Source organism: Notolepis coatsorum, assembly GCF_963971535.1.
Source record: "Notolepis coatsorum genome assembly, chromosome: 3".
Taxonomy (NCBI): domain Eukaryota; kingdom Metazoa; phylum Chordata; class Actinopteri; order Aulopiformes; family Paralepididae; genus Notolepis; species Notolepis coatsorum.
Window position 1 is genome coordinate 136044758 of NC_140167.1, and position 19568 is coordinate 136064325.

The window sequence follows — 19568 nt, forward strand, 5'->3', positions numbered from 1 at the left end:
AAGATTGTTTGGTCACTTATCATGTGTGCTTAGCAAGGCCTGTGGCCAATATGTAATCGAGGATTCTGTATTCTCAAGTTATGAAAAACGGCGTTCCTCTGTAGCAAGAGTGTACTTTGCCATTTTTGTTGTTCTGATGAAGGGTTGTGTGTGTCTTGTGATCTACAACTGGGTTAGGTTTGGCCCACAGAAGCACATATGTAAGTCTGGTACCGGGGCTCTTAAAGGGGGCCCTCTCTGTTCTGTGTTTTTTCCTTAGTAAAAATCAGATAGCAGGTTAGCACATGAGCTATGTGAGGCTGTTCGATGCTTCATGTAGCAGGCTATGACTTTGTCATGCTCTACTTGTCATTACATCGTATCATGGGTGAGGGGTCGTAAAGGGGTGAACTGGTAATCCTTGCCTCCCCTTTTTTCTGTTGGTCAGGGGTTAAAACCACCTGTCCTTCAAGGTTCCTGTCACGTTGCTGTTCGGCACGTTACAGGGTAAGGGGGGGGGGGGGGAGTTTCCTGGTCCCACGCCCTGGAAGATTGGGCGTGTGCACCGCGGAAATTCCCCCGCCATAGAGTAAGTCACTGAGCGCGTCTCTGTTGGTAAGACTTCCGTGGGTTGTTCGGGTCCATGTTATGGATCTGTTTCAGGGAGTTGTCAGAGCTCCTCCTCACGAAGCTCCTCCTCAAATAGAAGTGCCTTCTGTGAGTTCGGACTCTCCTTCCCTGTGAGGGAGCCTCCTCAGAGTTTCAGAGCCTCTTTCTCAGATTGTCAAGGTGAGTAGAACTTCAAAAAGGAGTTCTGCTCTATTGTGTGTGTATTAGATTCAATTCGATTATTGAGTGTGTATTGGTTCAGTGCCTCCTCCTCGGAGTGCCCTAACCCAAGTGTTACATAGCTCAATGTTCGAATATATTCTTTTCAATCTATACAGCTTGCGTGGGAAGTCTCTCTGGGGATTTCCGTCTCCTCCCTGTTGCGAGGGTGGCGGGATGTAAAAAGGTAAACTATTTTTACCCTCAGCTGCGTCACGTGGGATTCATGTCAGTCTGTGTTTCTTTCTTTTTTAAATAAAAAGAGGAAGGAACATGAAGCACGACGGCTCCGTGTCGTTCTCCCAGGCGACTTGGAGGAACAATGTTTGGTGTCTTGCTAGACTATCCATTGATGTGTTTGGGTCTCGACGCGTACATAGTGCTGGCTCGGGGTGTTTCTGTTAAGAATCACGCAGGGGCTAAGTGCGCCTTGGTTGCTTGTTATTAAAACAGCGTTTTTATAGGGCAACTGGGATGGAGTTTTGTCTCTTCCGAGTGCCAGTTTACTAGGTTGTCTCGATGAATTCTCGTTCATATCTGGGGGATGTTAACGGAATAGATCAGAACATAGGTAGAGGGGTCTCACGCCCTTGGGGTGGGCCACTGAGCACGGTACAAATGGAACTGTCTGGGTGGCGCCCTCTTTTCATGTTTTAGATCGACACGCATACCTACCCCCTCTTCTGGAGGGGGCATGTCGGCGTGGTTAGGGCACGGGACTGGTCTGGTCGCGCTGGTCCAGGTCAGTTAACCCGTTGTCCGCCGGGGATGCAGATCTGCTGTTCTGGTACCCTGAGGGACTTGTGCTTTTTTCGGGGGGAAAAATGCCGGGTCGGCCCGGGTGTCACAGGGTTAGGCGTTATGGAGACTCTTTGTTGGGTACATGTTGTACTCTGCACTATCGTAATGGCTTACAGCCATACCAACCTGTACACGCCCGATCTCGTCCGATCTCGGAAGCTAAGCAGGTTCGGTCCTGGTTAGTACTTGGTTGGGAGACCGCCTGGGAATACCAAGTGCGTGTGCTTAGGGCTGGTTCTCCATTCTTTTCGCTCCTCTCTCAGGCGTGGCGAAGAGGGGGCTGTTGGGGTGGTCTTGGACCTCCTCTGGTAACCCTGTGCTCCCCGAGCCGCCGAGCCCGGTCCGAAGTAATGTTTCGTCGACCCGTAGGCTTGGAATAACCCTTTTTTGAAAACTGAAACACTTGTACTGCGGTATAGCCAGTGTATACCCGCAGGTGTGTTTTGGAGTTTTTTCTTGAGGGGTTATAGGAACAACCACCGTCTGTACCGAGAGGGTGGTTGATTCCCTGGTGTGTTGGAGCAGAGTCAACTCCCGGTGTTCTGAAGGTCCAGATTAACACTGAAAGTCTGCGTTTATTATTTTGTATAACTTATATATTGTTTTTATATATAAGATATATATCTTTACGTCATCTGTTTGCCTAACAGTATTCTCCATTCGCTTATGGTAGATCCCATTCTTAACGACTAGGCGCCAGAGACGCGCCCCCTAGACATGTTCAGACATGTTCAGACAAGCCCAGAGCAAGCGCATTGATTCTGTGCAGGTGAACAGGCTGAGCCCAGCGGGGACCAGAGAGTATATTGTGTAGACGGTGCAAGCAGCAGCAGCGGCAGTAGCATAACAGGAAAACTAGCTGAGCGAGAGTGTAAGACGTCCGGTACAGTTGTACACAGACCGATAGCGGTGTATCGTTACAGAGAGCTAATGGCTACTTAGATACGACTATAATATTGTCGAGCCATTATTGGCACAGTATAGTGACTTGTGTAAGCGAAGTAATGTGGAGAGACTTATAGTTAAACCCAGCGCTGTTTGGATATAACTACTCATTGGAGACCGTCTGCGGGTTAGCTTCACGTACAAACGAAGCTAGCTAGCTACCATCTATGCCAACAGGCTTTGGATTAATAGCTATTAACCCTGCCATCGGGCGCTAGGATTACAAGGACCGGTTCCGTACGAGACCCCTTCTTCCAGCGACGACAGGATTATCCGACCAGTCTACAGTTTCTCTGGGGCAGGAGCTCTAGAGAGAAACCATCGTCTCCAGCCACCATCTTGCTTTCCCTGTATCGCCTCGCTTCGTCTCACTCCATTCAGAGCTCCACCGGTTGAGTATCCGTAGTCTAGGAGCTATTCGTTACCGCTGGCTTTGTTGCACTGACATTCTATTATTAAAGGAGAACCGTAATAAATTATATGTATGTTGCTATGACTATTAAAATGCTTGTTAACTTGGTATCCCTGTCCCCGCGCAGTCAATTGAGTGTCCGCCATTTTGTCTAACTGTACTGTCTGGCTATTAATATTCTTTAGTAGTGGTTTAATCTAAACAATCTTTAATACAGTCAGGGTTGTGTAGCCCCTTAGCTACACCCGGGTTACCCGGTTGAGTGTGCCCCTGCACGTTCATGCCGTCTGCCAATCATGTCAGGCTTCTCTGCCTCGACCCCTCTGGGTGGGTTTTTTTTAATGGAGGCTTTGTCATGGTGATCAACAACGCCAGCATACGCCCCTTCCGCCGGGGGGGCTGTTTTCAGCTGACTCCTTTGGCGCCTGTCTCGTCCGCAGTGCTCCAGGCTCAGGTTACAGCCTGCTGCCTGGTTTCCCCGGTGCGCTGCCTGCTTCCGTTGGTTAACCTTTTTTGAGTGCTTACGGCCATGCTGACTGCCTGTTCTGCAGGGTCAGTGTGCCAGGCGGTGTGCTATTGGGGGGAAAGGGCCCGCTCTTGGAGGGGCCTTATCCGAATACGCTGGCGATGTGGGGGGCGGTGTCACTAAGTGACCACCTGGTGGGGTCTTGATGCCTAGCGTCATTGACCTCTCCGGGCCCCCTTTTTCCAGGGGATCCAGTCCCTTCAGTGGGTCTGGGTCTTCCTTCGCGCTCCACTGCTACAGCCTTGCCACGGGGTTGGGTTTGCTCTTGACCCCGTGATTTTGGGGGCAGTAACGAGGGTTGTTCCTTCCGTTCGTTCCCTGGTGGCATGCGGGTTGTGCGTGTGCGTAGTCGTGGGGTCAAGCCACGGTCTGCTCACCCTGTGCGTTGAGTTGCTTGAGTTCCTCTTCGCACGGTCGGATCCGTCTCCCTCCCGTAAGCCTCCAGTAGGGAGGGTATCCTCCATTAGGGAGGGTCGGGGGGCTCGGTCCTCCCCGGTCTGATGGTTGTGGGGGGCCTCAGCGGGGTACATTTGTCGAGCTTTGGCTCCCGCTCAGCTCCTGTTATGCAACCGATGCTGAGCGGAGCCATAATGAAATAGAACGTAAGGTTATGTATATAACCAAGTTCTATGAATTATGGTGACGCTCAGCATCAGGACGCCGCTGCGGCCCTTGATCTTTCATTGTGGTGAAATTTGTTGGGAAGGAGATGAGTGTGTAGCCCCACCCCTTCTTATGTAGGCAGCAGATGGGGGTGTGGTCAGACGGATGTTGGTATGTAAAGGTACATTTTGAAATGTATTCAGTGCATATCCACTGAAGCGAGATATTATGCAACCGATGCTGAGCATCACCATAATTCATAGAACTTGGTTATATACATAACCTTACGTTTTGGTGACATCCGATATGTAGTAGGGCATAACTTGCTTGATATTTGTAGTAGAAAGATGATATTTGTATCATTGGAAAGCTAACATTATCATCTTTACATTGGTGTATACATCTCAAAATGTATTTTTGGGTCAATGTGACTGATTTTGTAAGAGCAAGTCTTAATGTGTAACTTGCGTGTTGTTCCCAACTATAGCCTGCCCTTCCAGTGTCAGTGAGGGGCAGTTGTTATAATATTACTACTGTACCTACTATTCTAATGTCTATACTACTATGCACTCAAGACTGTTGCACTCAAGTTCGACACGAACAATGTTACTTACCCCTGGCTGCCAGAGTTGTACCCTTCCTGCTGACTTGTTGTACAGAAGTTGTAAGTCGCTTTGGATAAAAGCATCAACTAAATGACTAAATGTAAATTTGTAACGTTTCATACACAGTATAATATCCGGTTTGACGCCACAATCTCTTTGATTCACCGTAGATCACAGACACACGTTTCACCACACTCACCACCCCCTGTCCACCCACCTGCCCCCGCCCCAGCGTCTGCGCAAGAGGGTGCACAACGTGGACCGCTGGCGCAAGAAGAAACGGAAGAAAAAAAAGACCTCCGTGCCGCCCTCAGAGGTCACACCCACCATCCATGAGGTAGACGAAGAGGAGGCGGAGGCAGATGGACAGGGCGTGGCAGCCAGGCCTACAGAGCAGCCAGACGACCAACTACAGGTAACATGAGACTGATGTGTCGGGTCTGTTGACCAATGGAGAAAAGGGTTGGGAGACAGGGTTTGTTGGGGGAGGGATATGGGACTACCATAATCTTAGTGCAGGGAATCAATCAACATCACAATGGCACAGAAATTGCAATGCATTTAACATCAAATTAAGGTATTTATAAGAGCAACATGGCAACATCAGTGAGAATATATAATATGCTGAATAGATTATACAATATTAAAAGAGGGTGACACAGAATATACAATAAATGGAGGAAACAAGCAAAGTCTAAATGCTGACAAGGTGTTCCAGAGCAGAGCAGCTTCACTATATATTATATTACTTTCTTCTTTTTACTTTTGTGTCATATGTTGAGTTGGTTCCGCAGCACAGGCACAAAATACCCGTAGATCATGTTTGTGGTGTGTGTGTGTTGTGCGTTTTTGAATTGCCTGACCAATGAAAGATGACACCATTGATAAAGACGTGCTGACAAAAGAAAGATGAATGTGTGAGTGTGTGTGTGTGTGTGTGTGTGTGTGTGTGAGTGAGTGAGTGAGTGAGTGAGTGAGTGAGTGTTCCTGTGTATGTGCGTTCGTGTGTGTGTGCATGTCTGTGTGTGTGTAGCATGTTGCTCATGAGAAAGAGGAGAGAAGGACAGTGAAAATGAATGGAGAGAGGGAAAGCAAGAAGACATTGTTATAGCTCTACATTGAAACCTGGAGAGCTTCACAGAAGAGATTTATCAGCCAGCAATGTTGCCTTCAGTTACAACACTGTGAGTTTGAACTTCTGAATGTAAGGTTTGTACTGATAATTGTCAGTTGTCTTACTTATTTAGTGGAAGGCATAATGGAATCACAAAACAAACTAAGAGCTCCTATGGAATTATTTTAAAGCTCCCATGCCTTTTCCAGTGTTTAGCATACTGCCTACTTGTATACACTTCCTATCAAATTCATGTGTCGGTTCTATGCAAATTTTATCTCACTGCCTCCTATGCACTGTAATTGTAAGAGCGCTGCTCTGTTGTAATAACTTTTTACTGATGCACTGCTCTGTTGTATGTTAAATACCCTGTTGTATGAACTATTTTATGTCCGTTCTATTTTATTATTTTTAGCCAATTTTTTAACTGAATCAAACCGCACTTTTTTTTACTGTCTATCCTATTTTTATTATTTGTATTACTGAATGAAACTGTAAACAGAGAGGCCTATTGGGATGCTAGATCCTAATGTGAAACACTGTGATTTACCTTACCTTACCTTGCTACCTCTCTATCTTTTTTATGCTCGCTTATGCCTGTATTTTTTACTGTTGTGAAGCACTTTGAACTGCAACTTCTGTATGAAAAGTGCTATACAAATAAAGTTATTATTATTATTATTATTATTATTATTATTATTATTATTATTATTATTATTATTATTATTATTATTATTATTATTATTATTATTATTATTATTATTATTATTATTATTATTATTATTATAGTGTTCATCACATAGTTTTTAATTGTAAAATATGTGTGTTAAATTGATCTGGTCTCTTAGTAGAAGGTTTTAACAGAGATGCCAGACATATCTGGCCGTTCTCTCACACCTGTCACCATCTTTGAATAATCAGAGATCCAATCAGATTCAAGATTATGAATTACGTCACACCAGGGCCCTATTCCCCGTACCTGGTTCAACTAAGTCGATCAAAAGTCCCATTAGCCAGATTCAATTAACCCGATGTTTGAATCCAGGCTTTCCCTGTCCCTCGAACGCTGATTCAGTCTCGTTAATTCGAACCAGACTTAATACTCAATACTGCGAGCGGCCGCCTCACCTGAAAAGACAGCAGGTATCGATCGCAGAAATCCTGATTTTCTAACGGCATTGATTGATTGATTGATTGATTGAAAACTTTATTAACAGATTGCACAATGGGTACAATACAGTACGGCTCAATAGCCTCGCCGACAAGTTAAATGCATAATCTATAGGCAAATTTTAAGTCCCTCATTACCCCAATCAATCAGATTATATTTCTTTAAATGTGCCTGGTGGCAGTAGGCTTAATGGAATGAATAATCGAATGAGATCTTGCTAGCGAAAATAATTTGTTCAACTCTTTCAGACTAAGTAGATAAAAACAAGCCCAAAGAGTATCTAATTGATACGAATTAATAGATACTTATGAGGATATCTGTACTGTATGTGCTTAGGTATCATGTACTATATAAATACATTCCAAAGTTTTCAAGGGGTGACCACCGAAATAACGTGTCAGAGAGGCTTGGAGGCGATCTTCTTTGAGGAAAAAGTGCAGAACATCCGCAGCTCCTTCTCCCAACCCCCACCCATTCCAAACACTGAATCGAGAACCTCATCCTTCACTCTGTCATATTTCTCTCCCATTACAGAAGCCGAGACCCTGACACTGGTAACGTCGAACCGTCCGACTACATGCCAGCTGGACCAGCTACCCTCCCCACTCCTCCAGACCATAGCACCGGACATCCTCCCATTCCTAACTGCAACCATCAACTCCTCACTGAACTCGGGGGTGGTCCCCACCTCCCTAAAACAAGCCAGAGTAACGCCCCTAATAATAAAAAAAAAAAAACGGAACCCCACCCTCATAGGCAACTATCGTCCTGTCTCTCTTCTCTCCTTCCTTTCTAAAACACTTGAACGTGCTGTATCCAACCAACTTACTGCTTATCTCTTACAGAATGATCTCCTAGACCCTAATCAGTCTGGCTTCCGGACTGGCCACTCCACAGAAACGGCCCTCATTGCGGTCACAGAGGCACTTCACTTCACTTCACAAAAGCGAAAGGCCTCTCCTCTGTCCTGATTCTCCTAGATCTATCTGCAGCCTTCGACACAGTCAACCATCAGATCCTCCTCGCGGCCCTCGCAGGAATGGGAGTGGCTGGAACTGCGCTGACATGGCTGTCATCATACCTCAATGACCGCTCCTACCAAGTGTCATGGAGAGGGACCCTGTCGGCCACCCGCCCCTTGCGGACGGGTGTCCCCCAGGGCTCCGTCCTAGGACCCCTTCTCTTCTCTCTCTACACTAAATAACTGGGTAACATTATCACGTCTCATGGCTTCTCGTATCAATGTTATGCCGATGATACTCAACTCTTCCTCTCCTTCCCTCCCTCAGATATCCACGTCTCTGAGCGGATCTCGGCCTGTCTGTCCGACATCTCCGCCTGGATGACGACCAACCACCTGAAACTGAACCTAAGCAAAACATAATTGCTCCACCTGCCGGCCAAATCCTCCCCCCTGACCGACCTTTCCATCACAGTCGAGAATGCAGCTGTGACCGCGTCCCCGACCGCCAAGAACCTTGGTGTCGTCCTCGGCGGCCAGTTGAACTTCTCTGCTCACATCGCAGCGACAACCAGAACCTGCAGATTCCTCCTGAGCAACGTCAGAAGGATCCGCCCCTTCCTGACAAAAGAAGCCACCCAACTCCTCGTCCAATCAACAGTCATCTCCCGCCTCGACTACTGCAACGCACTGCTCGCTGGCCTCCCGGCCACTGCCACCAAGCCTCTTCAACTCATTCAAAACGCAGCGGCCCGCCTGATCTCAAACCTACCGAAGTCGGCCCATGTCACCCCACTTCTTAGGAACCTGCACTGGCTCCCCATTGCTGCACATATCCGCTTCAAGGCCCTCGACCTAGCATACCGTGCGGCAAAGGGATCTGCTCCCGCCTACCTCCGGTCAATGGTCTCTAACTACACACCCTCAAGACCCCTACGCTCTGCATCTTCTGGCCGCCTCAGACCTACTCCTATCCAAGCTCCGGGAGGGTCATCAAAGAGAAGCCGCCTATTCTCAGTCCTTGCCCCACAATGGTGGAATGAACTACCCACCCCAGTTAGGACAGCCGAATCCTGTCCAATCTTTCGCCATCGACTAAAGACGCACTTCTTCAACCATTATCTGAAATAATGAAAAAATTATAATAATAATAACTAACCCTAACTAACCTTACTGTCATGCACTTGTCCTAATAAACTAACCTACACTGTAACACGCAACACTTTGATGAACATTGTTACTCAGCTGATAGAGTTGTACCCTTCCTGATGACTTGTCGTACAGAACTTGTAAGTCGCTTTGGATAAAAGCGTCAGCTAAATTACTAAATGTAAATGTATCTATACAGTTTCACTATTAATCAGGTTTTAATCTGTTTCGAATTGATTAACCTTTGGTTTATACCAGTGACACCAGTCATGTTCATCACCCTCTTGTTCATCATCAGATAACAGTGCTTGAACAGATAAATGCATTTTCTCAAATTCATTCATCAAAACGTCAAAGGCTTGCAATTGCTCATTCATTTTCTCAAGTCACGTCCACGTCATCAAATCCGTCAAACAGCGCATCTCCTCAGATATTTTAATCCCAGTTACAATATCACAATAACGTGTGAGTGACAGTGATACAATTCAACAATCCACATATTCAGATTTGTCGTAATTCACATCCACAATCCACGCATAAAGACGCTTCAATTTATGCTTGAATGAAACACAATCCGGGCGCTCCGTTAAGCAAATACATCCACAGCGGAGAATATGAAACGAATCAGAGCCAGATGCCCGATAGGTTTCATTAATAAAAAATATACCCGCAGGATTCACATTTGCAATGCTCCGTTATTAAAATAAATTAAGTGTGTGTCCTTATCCGTATAACTATGACGTGCATTATTTAGGACAAAGTAAATGATTTATTATCAGCATTTTAGGTCTTTTTTTTTACATTTCAAAAGCCCCCTCTAGAAAAACGAAGCACAAAAACATAATTCAGAATGGAATAATGGGATCTAGACTGTGAGGAAGGGAGCGGTAACACTTTATAATAACACTCAGTTATAAGACATTTATAAGGTATTTGTAGATAATGAACTAATCATGGACAAACCATTTATATACATTCGTAAATTATTATTAATTCATTTATAACTATATTTGTTTAACATTTACAAATGAGTTATACATTATTTATAACTCATTATCAACATTGTTTGTACTTGATTTGTTCATCATTAAATAGTAACACATTGTTGATGCTGGAAAAATGGATATGAAAAAAGGAGGAACAGGGCCCAGATCAAAGGGTCTCAAGATTCTGCCACCAAGTGGTTGGGAGACCACAGCTCTAGTTTCAAGTTTCAAGTTTCAAGTTCAAGTTTCTTTAATAGTTGTCATACAGAAGTACAGAATACTTTTATACAAAATGCTTCTTACTGTTACGCTCCAGAGACTGTGCAAGACAAGATAATATAAGTATGAAATAAAATAACATAGTATAGTATGTAAATTAGAAGTAAAAAAATTAGGTCACAGTGTTCAGTATAGACATATGTACAATGTTCGATGCAGAATAGACGTATTCTACTCTATTGTATCTTAATGACACCATGCCAGAAAGATACTACAACACAGTATATCGTCTGGGACTTAAGAAAAGGCACCTCAGTGGTTAATTTCTGGGATTTGACACCAGTGACATTATGTTGCTCTTTCTAATGGAAAGTAATGTTATGTTGTTGAGCAAACACAGCCAACGGATGATTCAGAGACTTGGTGAGGATGCCTGTTGCTGTGTTGTGGAGCCCTCTGGTGGTGATGTGACCACAGTGCAACCAACAGCCAAGTATCTGGGCATGTTTAGTCATACCAGCAATGCCATGGGCTGTGCCTGGAAGTTCATACTATTTAGCACGCCTTTTCAGAACACCAGCTCAGACCAGTTAGAAGAAAATTAAGGGTGAGGCAGTTGATAAATGAGATGATTGCATCAGAGCACACCATGCTTACCTACAGATATGCTGACATTGTATTATGCATTAACTCTTTGACTGCCACGCTGTTTTTCCATCTTTACTCCCTGGAGCCAGCTTTTTTGACCATTTTAACGATGTTTGCAGACCCATCGTATATTCTATATTATAGCTATGGAGACAATAGTATGGCTCATTTGACAGGCACTATTTATAGTCCAACAGGGACAAACCAGTTAATTTCTACATACTTTTGTTTGTGCACTATTCCACGCTAAACATTGCCCCGTTTCAAAATAATCCAGTCTCGTTTTCTAGATCGTGAGATATGACGTGTTATATGCATATGCGCAAATCGTTCGGGTTGCTCGCCTGAAACCTATATTATTTCCAAATCAATTATTTCCAAATCGAAACATATAGATGTTTTTTCACAAAGTCATCAAGGGGGGGGGGGGGGGGGGGTCGTTTTACCAAGCTGCGATCGTTACCAAAAGCATGTTATAGGTTCGGTAAAATACAACGCTGTGATCAATACAAAAGCATGTTTTAGGTTAGGTAAAATAGACCTTACCTTTGTCAGAAAATACTCCAAAATGAATAATCCCAGTAGTTCCATCGCAACGCCATTACTGGTGTGCATTGGGCCTGGCTATATTACGGAAAACAATAGGTTTCAGGTTAGCAAATCGGCGACAGATGGCTGTGTGCTGCTTCACTTTGAGGGGGAGGGGATTCCTGCAGCCGGAGGTACTGAGGCACTGAGAGACAACTGAGAGATCCAGTTCAAAAGGTAAGCGATACTGCCACCTGTCGGGATTCGATCATCATTGCAATTATAACGTAGGCAGCTGTGCCAGGGAGACACAGGCAGGTCCGTGCGAGTGTTTAGAATGGGAAAATCGAAAAGAAAAAAGGATCTAGAAACGAGATATCTCGGGTTTGGCGCTCAACACTTGGATTTGAAACACGAGAAATCTGTGTTGTAATTGTCTATTACAACTTTGTTGTTGTTGCTATGCATCATGGGCTCTTAGACACATTCATGCTGTCTGTATTGGTAGGAGAGAACCTGCATCAGAGACACATCCATGCTGTCTGTATGGTAGGAGAGAACCTACATCCGTGGGATCTGTCACACCATTTTCACCATTTTGGCATAACGCCTGTTTTCACTAGTAGCCCTAGCATTTTAAATATTTTGTTTAATTACTAAATCTCTGGCTTTATCTTTGTTTCTACAGTTATATCAATTCATATGGATTGATACTCTCATAACTTTTGATCGTGATCACAAACCATTCTGTTTCAGGATGTAATTGTTTTAACTGATTATTTCTTTATTTAAGAAATAATGTATTTTTATTTCTGTATTTATTACTATTCTATTACTATAGTCTTTGTTATTTTTGTGTTTTGACTGAATCTGACATCTCAACCTCAAACTCTCTCCTCCTCCCCCTCCTCTCTGTCTCTCCCGCTGGTCAGTTCTCACCGGGGGGCTGACCCTCCCAGCGTGACCTCCCGTGGCTGGTTCCGGAGGAAACCCGTCCACCAGCGGCTGACGGGGGCCCCGCGGAACAGCTACGACCTCCGCGAGCGGATCTGCATCGGCAGCATAACGGCCATGGAGACCGCCGTCTACCAGCAGGTGCCCACAGATGAGGCCGAGGCCCAGATGCTGGCGAGCGCCGACCTGGATGATATGAAAAGTAAGAGTGAGAAAACAACATTGTTCACCAAATACTATAAATAAACAAGAAGTTTGTCTCTGTGACGAGGTTGCAGATACATATCACCAACTACAATAGACGCGTGGACCTCACGTACAATGAGGAAGGATAACAAGACAAAGAAAATATTGTACGTTATAATTTTCCATGCCTGGACTGTGTTCACCAGTGTGACTGCAGATGTGGAGGAAAGGAAAGTGAGCTTCCTTCAGTGCGTTAGCCCAGTGTTCCACGAGGTAGTTATACAGTACGGTGGCATAGTGGTTAGCACTATTGCCTCACAGCAAGAAGGCCAGCAGGGGGCCTTGCATGTTCTCCCCATGTCTGCATGTGTTTCCTCCGGATGCTCCGGTTTCCTCCCACACCATAAAAAATACATACATGCTACGTACATACTCCTGTCATTGCCCTTGACCAAGGTACTGGAATTCCACTTAGAGTTGGCCCCTGGTTGCCACACTATGTGGCTGCTCCTAAATAGGTAGGATGGGTCAAATGCAGAGGACGAATTTCCCCAAGGGGATTAATAAAAGTACAACTTAACTTAAAGGGGCACTTCACCTAAAAACAATGCTGATTTGTTTTGCACATAATGTCACTGTACCGGCTTTTGGTCTCCCAAACGTCATGAACCGGCATCAGATCGGGGGAAAACTTTTCAGACGCACTTTTCACCAAACAATCCAGTTGAGTCGTAGATGTAAATCAAACGTTTTTTATTGTAATCCCATCGAATTCCAAGAATTTAGGATTCACAATTACAAACGAATGAACAAATCTATAAAACAAAACTGCAAGTATTAACACTTTCTGTGCCAGAGGTCGCTGTGGGCCATGTGGGCCGTGTGCCAGCGCTTTAATGAATGGCGATACATGCCGGTGTTTGCAGGGCTAAAACTATATTAAATATCATAGCTATGGCTATAAAACTATTGCCCATTTGACATCGAGTATCTATCGTTCAATTTGTGTAAAAGAAAAAAAGAATGTCATCCATACATTCCCGTTTTATACCGTGGTGAATATGAGTATAGTTTTAGGGTGTTTTCACACCTGTAGTTCGTTTGCTTTGTTCCGATTCAGGGAGACACAGGGACTATAATGATACAATGTTGCACTTGTCCCTTAGTTCGTTTGTGTTCACACGGCTGTGTTAACAGCGGACCAAAACAAACGCATGCGCGAGCAAACTGTCACTCATTGGTCAGATTTTGGGGTATGCCCCCCCCCCCCCCCAACCCTGAATCTCCGCGTTACATTGAAATCGGGGAGGGGAGAGCGGGGGGAGCAAATGAATGAATGTGGATGAGAGCCGTGATGTAAGTGGTTGCAGATACGGCTGTGGGGGTGCTGGAGACATGATCGAATAGACTTGTATGCGCCAGAATCTCCTGAACACGGCGCGAGCCATTCCTAATCGATAGAAACTAAATCGGCAGCGAAAAAGACAGTTTTTAATGCCCAACTGAACCGAAATAGGGGGTAAACGCTCCAGGTTTCGGAACAACAGCTCCAAACGAGCTAGGTGTGAAGACGCCCTTAGAGTAATTCTGTGTAATCCCAGGAAACGCTGCTATGCAGCGTTTAGTGCATTCCACTAGAAACCGTGGCATTCCTCGCCTGGATCAACAATCAATCTGAAATCAATGCTATATTATCGGTATTATGTTTCATCATGCATGCATGAAACGGGGGGGGGTGGTTTCTATGCTTCGATCATCACCAACGGCATACGTTGTGGAGTAACGTTACAGTAACACTTTCACAATGAAAGCATGCTCGGATCAACGCAAGATTGATACCATATAGCCCTTACCTTGACTAGGATGTACTGCAAAAAGAATATTCCAATTATCTGATCGCCATTCCAAGTATTGATGGCGATCGTGTTGCCAACATAATCCACCAAAGAACATGAATCGGGAGTACTTGATTATCCTCAATCCATGTGTTATAACCGCTCGCCATGCCCGGACCGGACTTGTTAGATCGACGTACAGGCCAAGCCAGAGAGTTTCCAAGGATGTGCAATACCGGCCGCAAGGCGGCAGGCGGCGGTATTGGATGTTTGCGATCTCAGAGACCCATTCTGAATGATAACATCAGGCGCCCTCAATGGATTATGAATGGAATTAGCGAATAAAAGAAATAACGACCAAAACCCGACTTTTCTCGGGTTTGGCGCTCAAGCGATGGCAAATTAACCCGACTTATCTCTGGTCTGGCGTCCAATGTGTTAAGTGCGTGTGCTGTGTGTGTGGTTGAAAACTGTATGATCGCCCCGTCTTTTCCAAATAAAAAAAACTCCTTGTTCCCAGTAGACACCCACTTCAACACCTGATAATGATTATCAATCAGCGAACCATTAGGCCTACCATTACCATACCAAACCAACATAGAGGGCGCAATCATTCCAAATGACCAAATTTAATTATTTCTGATTCATGATAAACAATATAGAATAAGTTTAAATCCAAATATCAAACACATGATTGTCAAAAAGAAAACATTCTACATAATAAGCAATATGGCTCCAACAGTCACACACATCCAAAACTCTGTTAATTACAGCTCCATGAAATTATATAGTAGCAGTCCCTTTAAGACAAGGTATTGCAATTTTTTATCTACATTATTAAATTTATTTCATGGAAGAAAATGTACCAAAATAATTGTAATTGCTTAGAATATTTGCCCATTTAGGTCAGTAGTGAAGTTCCATCTTGCGACTGAAGTCACAAAGGTCTCTGTCCTGGTTCTGATGGGTCAGAACCAGCTTGATCGTCCTCTGCGTTGTGAATTGAAGTCCCCTAAAAACCCTTGTACTCTCAAAAGACCAAAAGGTCTTGTTTGACGACAGCTGAGCAGCAGGAGAAATGAAGAGGAGAAGGTGTACTGGCAGCTGTTTAATCAAAGTTCAGTGTGTATACAAATTACAATAAAGAAAGATTCAAGGTACCGGAGCACTATGCCGCTCTTGTCCTTCTAAGAAATCAGATTAAAGAATGCTAGTTGATAAATTGTTGATGGTCTTTGTTCTCTGGCTGATGAACAAAGAAAAGTCTGTTCTCCCTCCAAATGTTCTTTGTCTGTTGATCTCCTCTGCCCGCGTCGTCCACTGTGTGAAAAGGTGGGGTGTTGTCTTGGTGGTTCCGTTTCAGAGTGTCCCTCCACCATCACAACACCCCCCTTATATCAAAAGCCTGGAGTCTCTACGTGATGTCACCAGAGTGACGTCAGCAGTTGTGTTCCTCCAATCACGGCCTCCCTAAGGTTGAATTTGAAATAGAAGGTTGTGCTCAATAGTCCAACCCCCTCTACTTTGTTTAAGACCAGAGAATAGTTTCACTGTATATATAACATAATACTGTTGAACCCCAAGATATATATATTCGAATTGAGATTGATTACCTAAACACAGAGATATCATTTTTGACCAGTTTCTTGTGAAGCTAACTGAGAATCACAATACGTTTCCAATTAAGCCACCTTCTTCTAGTTTTCTAATCATTCTTTTACCTTACATCAATATCTCTTTTATACAGTTAGTATTCAACACATTTAAGTATTTTCCAATGTAGTTTCAGACGTGGCCTAATTTCAAACTCTGTGATTCCCAGCCATAAACCTGGCATATTTTATATCATTAGATTCAAGATTATGTCCACAATATAACAGGATTTTCTGTAGTTCATATTAAATTAATCCAAGTATACCAATAGTCATTTGAAAATGTACTTAGTGTTACTGAGAATGGAGACGCTTGCTCCTCCCCTGGCAGCTGTCCTCACATGTTGTAATCCGACCAGATGACCTGGCCTGCCTGTTTAGACCTGGGGCATGAGATACCGGCTTCCTGTGCTATAATCAGCCACAGGACCAGTTTAACAGACCCTTGATCTATTGTCTGCAGCTGCCAGCAGTTGTATGCAAATGACCTCCTGGTGTGAGCCCACGTCTCTGCAAGCACACACATTCTCTAAGCTTGTCACTCTGGGCATATCAGGTTTAACACAGGATTTTAATTTGAACTCCAGTTTCAGGCAACATATGTCTATCTATGGTTACCAAATACTACTACAGTCCACACTTGGATAGAGATTAACTATCCTTAATTGGCTAGTATTATATGTTAACCATAGATCCCAACTTCTACGTATTGCTTTCCACTACCTGGATATAAATAAACCATTTTAAATCATATTACATACAGCATCCCACACTTGGATCCTAAAAAATCAACACAACATTCTTTTTCTACATCTCTTTCTTATGTATACTTATCATCACCCATACATCTTTATTTTCAGTCTATTTTCATTATTGTGCGCAGTGTGCAGTCTTTGACACTCTCTTTCGTACCAGGATCAATTTCCACTGGTTTCCAGTGGAGGTTTGTCAAATTCTGACTTGGAACCGGGAGAAGGGGGGTCAATGTTTTCTGGATTGAGCTGGCCCCCCTCCTCATTTCTCAGAGCTGGTGCAGTTCAAGACTGCTGAATGCTACAACCAACTCTGGGAGGTAGAATCAGAAAGCCAGTTGCCTTTCGATCCCACCCCGTCTTCTGTCGAGACCTCGTGCCTCGTGCTGTTACTCGAATAGGGGTATGACCCCCTGCTGTATTGCCGGTTCAGTTGAACCAGGAGCTCTTCCCTCGGGTGTCAGTTGCGTCGCTCTCAGGTGGGTGATTAGACCTCCCCTCTGGCGCTGTCACGGCTGTGAGGAGGTTGTTGTTGTCTCCCGCAGTCGTCGCTGGCTCAACCCCCGTTGACCCTCGGAATAGTGGAAGAGGTTTGATTCTCCCCACCCTCCGCCTGGTCGTTGATAGTGGAGCTAGAGGCTCCACCCATTCGCTTGATGACACCCTGGTCACTTGCTAAGGCCTTGCAGCCTGTCTGTTGACAGCCGGAGCAGTTGATGAGGTCTAGCAGCCTGTCTCCTCGTAGATTGCCTGTCAGATTCAGATTCAGATTCAGATTCAGATTCCTTTATTGAGCCATTTGTGTAAAACACATTGGTAATTGTTGCAGCAATACAGTGTATGCATTTTTTCTTTTTTTCACAGTAAACAAACACCAACACAGACAAGAAACGAAAACAGTGCAGTGGGGGATTAATCAATAAAATACATATATATATATATAAAGTGAAGTGTGCAGAGATCCAGTACGGACTAGTGCAGTGCAGTCAATGTCATTTAGCCAGTGTCACTTGGGGGCAGAGGGGGGGGGGGGGGGGGGGGGGGGGGCCTGAGGCATTGATCAGCCTGGCGGCTGAGGGGAAGAAGCTCAGTCTGTGTCGAGCTTTCACAGCCTTTGGGATCCTCAGCCTTCTCCCAGAGGGGAGCAGGGTGAAGAGGCTGTGACCGGGGTGGGATGGGTCGGCCATGATCTTTCTCGCCCTCTTCAGCGCCCTGGAGTCGTGCAGGGACCTGAGGGAGGGCAGGGGACAGCCGATCACCCTCTCCGCGGAGCGAATCACCCGCTGCAGCTTGGCAAGATCTTTTGCCGCTGCAGCAGGGAACCAGGAGATGATGGAGTGGGTGAGGATGGACTCAATGATGGCCGTGTAGAATTGGGCCATCATGGTCCTCGGCAGTTTATACTTCTTCAACTGCCGGAGGAAGAACATCCTCCCCTGGGCCTTCTTGAGCAGGCCCGTGATGTTAAGCTCCCACTTCAAATCCCGGGAGATGGTCATGCCGAGGAATCGGCATGACTCCGTGTCGTTTGGCCTCTCTCGTTCCCCTCCGAAGCCTCAAGACCCGGTCACTGCGTTGGCCGGAACTCTCAACGCTTGAGAGTTAGGCTTCTCCTGGATCTCTTGGTACCCGCAGTGTTGTGATTCCCCATGGAACCTCTGGGTAGACACTAGCCAGTGTCCTGGATCAACAGTACCGCTGGAGTCCTTGGTCTCCCTCGTACCACACTTGGATGACTGCTGACTCCCCAATCTCCCATTCGTATCCTGCAGTGAGTATATATCGCTTCGGTGAACAGCGCAGGTTACTTCTACCACAACCATTGATTGATAATCCATATTTTTCCTCCCTCAGACACTCTTTACTGGTCTGAGTTCGACAACTTTCTTTTCCAAATCATTTATCTATATATTTCATGGCTTCTAGATCGTTAATATTCAAAATTCTGAAAAATTCACATGGCTCTCATTATATTATGCTGTCAAAACAGTATAATCCCACCACCCTTTGATGTGGAACAAAATTGTAAACATCATACCTTCATCCCTGGACAGCTGCCTCCGGGCCCGGACAGCCAGTACTGACACGACCTCTCTCCCAGTAGTCCTACACGTACGGCAACAAATCACAGTCCGCCTTAAACACACATCTTCCACATGCTCTGCCAGCCTCTACTAAGCCGTCAGAGTCCCCCACAAGCCAATTATCAATTGCACATGTCCACACCCTACACAAAGACTATTTGGCCAATGGCGACCAAAACCTACTGAGCTTATCAATGTACAGAGAATCATGTTTCCCAACACTTTCACCAATCGCGACACAACCCCCAGATCCTAGATCTGGATTTCTAATGGGCGGAGAACCATGAACCAGCTCATGTCCATCCACTTCGTTCTCAGTCCACTATATAGACATATACTACCCAGTCCTGCTGTGTCGAGATCACTCCCAGCCTGCCAGGTTTCCTAAGAAAAAATATAGAAAAAAAAAAAAAAAAAAACACATGCCCAAAACAATAATTGAAAACAATAATCAAAACTTGTGAGCATTTCTTTTTCAACTCACTCTTAGAAACAAAATTAACCTATTATCTAAGGGCGTATCCACCCCCGTATATACTAAGAACCAAAAATGGAAAAATCAAACGAATAAACAAACTGAAAACTTCCGGCCTAAGTCAGGAATTGCTTGTAACACACTAGACAAGAAAA

At 44.9% G+C, this 19568-nt stretch overlaps 1 protein-coding gene across 1 annotated transcript in view; it reads left to right on the top strand.

Moving 5' to 3' along the window:
• slc4a3 (solute carrier family 4 member 3) overlaps positions 1-19568 on the top strand; it is a gene marked incomplete at both ends in the record, with an annotated part of 476263 nt that overhangs the window by 253526 nt on the left and 203169 nt on the right. The window contains 3 exons of the mRNA XM_084311393.1: positions 4870-5114; positions 11984-12024; positions 12408-12631. Of these exons, the coding sequence (XP_084167519.1) occupies positions 4870-5114; positions 11984-12024; positions 12408-12631 (510 nt within the window). The remainder of the gene's footprint in view (positions 1-4869; positions 5115-11983; positions 12025-12407; positions 12632-19568) is intronic.